This window comes from Oryzias melastigma, linkage group LG16 (genome assembly GCF_002922805.2).
Source record: "Oryzias melastigma strain HK-1 linkage group LG16, ASM292280v2, whole genome shotgun sequence".
Classification (NCBI taxonomy): Eukaryota; Metazoa; Chordata; class Actinopteri; order Beloniformes; family Adrianichthyidae; genus Oryzias; species Oryzias melastigma.
In genome coordinates, this window is record NC_050527.1 from 1,166,748 (window position 1) to 1,171,631 (window position 4,884).

The 4,884-nt window shown below is 34.8% G+C and overlaps 1 protein-coding gene across 1 annotated transcript in view; it reads right to left on the minus strand.

Moving 5' to 3' along the window:
* The window catches only part of drd2l (dopamine receptor D2 like), a 31,840-nt gene that overhangs the window by 5,174 nt on the left and 21,782 nt on the right, over window positions 1-4,884 (minus strand). Inside the window, exon 5 of the mRNA XM_036216047.1 lies at window positions 773-987. Within this exon, the coding sequence (XP_036071940.1) occupies window positions 773-987 (215 nt within the window). The remainder of the gene's footprint in view (window positions 1-772; window positions 988-4,884) is intronic.

A 4,884-nucleotide genomic window follows, 5' to 3' on the forward strand; every position in this document is an offset into this window, starting at 1 on the left:
GTAAAATGGTTAGAGGCACTTTAAAATAAAGATGAACTATAAAACACATTTAAAATGTTTATTTGGAAGACCTAGATCAGGGGTGTCAAACTCAATCGCACAAGGGGCCAAAATCCAAAACACACCTTAAGTCGCGGGCCGAACAGGATAAACATTTATTAAACACTAAATGTTTAAAACTTTAAAACAATAACTTTTTAACATAATTATGAACTAGATATATAGCATTACCTACAATAATGCTAGTGTGAATGCTGTAAGCTGAATTTGGCTGCTGAAGATGCAAGTGCTGATAACTAAAGATGCTGAAATTGATAGCTAGAAATGATGAAACTGATAGCTGAAAATTTTGAAATTAATAGCTGAAAACACTGAAGCTCAAATAGCCAGCTAAAATAATAGTTGAATGCCAAAAAAACCCTAAGAAACTAAAAAAAAAAAGAAAAAACAAAAAAAGGTAAAACCTAGGTTAGCCAAAACAACTAGCATGTAGCTGAAAAAACAGCTAAACTCCAAAATAGAGTAAAAAGCTGAAAAAAGCCTAAATTTGCCAAAACAGCTAGCACATAACTGAAATATTAGCTAAACTCCAAAATAGCCTTAAAAAATCACCCAAACCCACCAAAAAACAAAACAAAAAACAAACAAAAAAAAAAAACACATATATTGATCATTAAAATTTTTTTTAAAAAACTAAACATTTTCATAAGATCCAACCTCCTCTGGGATAGAGGTTTGGAAGAATCCGGCCCATCACGTCTTCAAACTGTACCTTCTGGTGTCGACTTTCTTTGGTATCAGTGCCGGTTTGCGTGAACAGGCCGTGTCTGCGCGGCGGGGCGGTGCGTCTGCCTCGCCGCCGCAGCACCACGCAGATCTGGGCGTAGACCAGCAATGTCACAATGAAAGGAACGTAGAAGGACGCCACGGACGAGTACACCACGAAGGCTGGGTCTGCAAAGCTGCACGTGGTCCCCTCACGACTGGCTGATGCAGAAAACAACAACAGGAAGAAGAAAAGATTAGTTCTTCAAAGATCTTATCACAAATAAACGTGAACATTTTTGACTTTTTGTACTGCCTTTGGAGTTATTTTATTATTTAAGGTTAAATCAAACATAAAGATGGGTAACTGTGTTCTGCATTTATTCATTAGGCATCACAAAAATAATATTGTACAAACCTCCTCAGCAACTGACTCAGATTTCACCTCATTATTTCATAAAATATATTTCTGATACTAAAAGCGTTCTTCTAGATACATTTATTGGAGTTGCGTAATGCTTTGAATCGACTTTTTGCTTGAAAATTATAATAAAAAAATATTAAAGCTGACTTGTGATGAATTTTCACGAGTTGTTTGACTCGTTTATTCATTTCTAAAGTAAAACTGTTACATTCCAACCAACAGGTAGAGTTGGAGAAGAACGTGCATGCTGCTGCCCTCCTCTGGTTGTTGGCAACTCAGTGAAATCTGCATAAAAAAACCCCAGAATGTTGTGTTTCCGAGAGTGAAATGCCCACTTTAAGTCTGAGACTGATGTGAGTTAACTTTGTAAAGAAGACTATTGATCCCTCCCATTGAATTATCAGAGCTGCTCCATCTGCATGCATATTTAGTGCATTCCTGTAACTCTAATGTCTCCTTTAAAAATGACGCTCAGAACCTAAAATGCTGAATTTTTTGTTTGTTTTTGTTAAGAAAAAAGGCTGGTTTAAACTCTCAAGCTGCAGTAACTCAGAGAATTATGCACATATTTGGAAAAGCGTGCAATAAAATTAATTCACACTCATAAATCAATGGTGACTTGGGTCAATTAACTATCTTATTTAGCTCAAATATGCAATAAAATTAGCCCATAGATTAAAACAAATATGTGATGGTGCCGTTGCTTATTAATTTGTAAATGCATTAAGGGAAAACACAGATCCTCATGTTTTTCGTCTAAATATATACTGCCAGTAGATGAGTTCCTACACAACACTTTCTGAGAACTGCTCCGTCTGCTCCGTGAGGCCACAATCTAATTAAGGCTTATGTGTCCAATTATTTCCAAGAGTTTAATCTCCCTCCTTTCAAGAGAGCAAATTACTGAAGTAAGAACCACTTAAGGGTTCAGTATGAAATTGGCAGCAAACTTTTTTTTCCCCCCTAAATTAGAGATCAATCATATTTCTTATCATAATACTGAAGAGGTGGAATCTGTAAGACAAAAAGATGCTCTTTTGCAATTAATTTGAACGACCAAAACAGATTTTATGCAATTTTGAGTGAAAAATAAAGTGGAACTCAAACATTTGGTTATAGACGGATATATATCTAATCCTACAGTAAATGCTGGATCTGCAAAAACTGAAGACTTAGGAGGAAATTGAAGATTGAAATTGTGATTTTAGTAATAATTTATTTAGTAGTGAGCTCATGTTTCCTTTGTAGAAATGTATTGAGAGGATGTATGACGGCTATTGCGCAAACCAACTACGTCAACACCAACATTTTTACTTAAATATTGGAAAATACAAGCATTTTTATTTGATTTGTGAATTCTGAATACTTATTGAATCATTTAACATAAACAAAATATTATTATTGGACTTGAAAGAGGAGGAATTTTTTGTGTGGAATTGCTAAGAAAGTTATGTGTGGTTCTCTGTGGTTTTCAAAGAGTTAATGTGTGTGATCAAACACACAAAATACTAAATCTGTTTGACATTCAACAAACTGTAAACACGAGTGTAGATTCTCTCTGGTTTTCAGAAGACTCAGTCATTCTCTGGTTGACCGGTTGCAGAGCCGTCTTTGAAGACTTCATCTATGTTGTGTTTGAAGTCTCTATCACATCAAGGTTGTGGTTGTCACTTCAGATTTTGTTCTTTGTGTTATACAAGGTCATGTTTTTGTTTTCTTTATAACATATTTCTGCTTTAAAAATGATTTTTTTATGAGTAATTTCATGCACTAAATCCTTTTTATTGTTGTTGCCCTTCCATTCCCAGATCATTATTGTGAGTTTTCACATCCCTGCTTTATTCAGGCTCTGCACATTCAAATTCACACTCCAATTATATATTTTTAAATGATGTTTGCAGTAATAGTAAGAAATAATTTTTCCCATTTGCATTACATCACATCAAAAACACATTATTTTAGACCAAACCGCTTCATAACTGCAGCATTTCTGTTGTAATCCAATTAATTTCAGTGTCTTGACTGAGTTGAGAATATTAGCTTTTATACAAAACTAAATTGCTTTTGCAGACTTGCAGAGTCAGACAGAATAGAGTATTACTCTGAATAACTATAAACCAGACGGTCTGCATCAGAAGGAAAAGGCACATTAAGATAAGGAAGAAATAGTGATTGGTTTAGTTCTCCAAAGTGAAAAGTATGTAAATACTAATATTTCAATATAACCATTTAAGTCTTGTTAAAGACTCCCTCTGATCGTCTTTTGAGTTATTTTAAAAGCGTTCTCAGTGGTCTTTTAATTATGATTATGCTATTTTTAGACAAAATCATAAAACCTGAGAATTTTCTAGGACATAGTTTCTGAAGAGTGGCAGTAGTTCATTAGAAACTTGTTGCTGAGAGCTCTCTGTTTACATGACTTTCATTGGAGTGGGTCTTTAAACCTTAGACATCTGCAATTCAAAAGCACCAAGAAAAAAGCTGAATAGACCCCAATCACTTCCATAAGAGGTAATGTAATATGAAGTTTGTAAGATAGATTGCACGATTTGGAAAAGTCCTATAAAAAATAAAGTTTGATTTGATAAACAGTTGAGACATGACTCGGCCACGGTACCCAAAATCCTCCAACAATCGATTATGGGGGCAGCTGTCAAACATTTTGACCATTTTTGAGCACCACAAAAAAAATCAAATTGACATCATTGTTATTGAATTTGAGATTAAATGAGATTATAAGGAGGACTATTTCCATTGATAAAAAATCAAGGATTCTAAAGCCTTGTTTCCACTGACCAATCCAGTTCAGTATTTTGAGAGTTTCAATTATAAAATGGACCAAATTATTCTATTTTGGGCTCCTGTTGGATGTAGGTCCATTGAAAAATGGAACGGACTGGTTAGGGCGGAGCTACAGTTCAAACCCATTGATGGACTGAAAGTGAGTATGACAAAAGAAAGCTCCAAGAAGGTGAATGTATTCCTCTTCGCCGCCTGTAATCTTCTCTCAAACAACATTAAATGCTTTGTTTATACCAAGTATCGAAATAAAAAAGCTGGATGAAGCTGTTGAAATCTTCACCTCGCATGTGGTGTGACGTTTCAACTTTGAGTGGAAATGCTCGCTTGAATTGCCTGGACCATTCTAAACCAGACCAGATGGGACCGGACTATACCACTCAGCAGAAATGAGGTTCAAGAGCGTCATATGGTCCAAAAATGGTCACTGTTATGGCAAACCTTTTTATCATTTAATCAAGTGCACATTTTAAGGCATTGCTAGTCAACTAGTTCACAGTTTTGGCTATCACTTGTTAACTAGTTGCACTTTTGGCATTACTAATTAAGCTTAAACAGCCTGATATCAGGATATCTATTAAATGATATAAAGCAGGGGTCTCAAGCTCAAATCAGCCGGGGGCCGCTGGAGACAGAATCTAGTTGAGGCTGGGCCGCATCAGGATTTTCACAAGAAAATCGCTGAGAAAACATTCCAATGTTCTTAAATATCTTTATTTTTAACACAAAATAATGAATAAATAATGAACGACGTGTATAGATTTTTGTCCGTGTTGATTTATATATATATAAAAATAAGGGTAGTTAATGTTTCTGAAATAGTTTATATTGAAGATTAAATTTAAGATATATTGCTAGGGGGTAGAATTGATAAAGTTTTTTAAACTTTTTCCTTC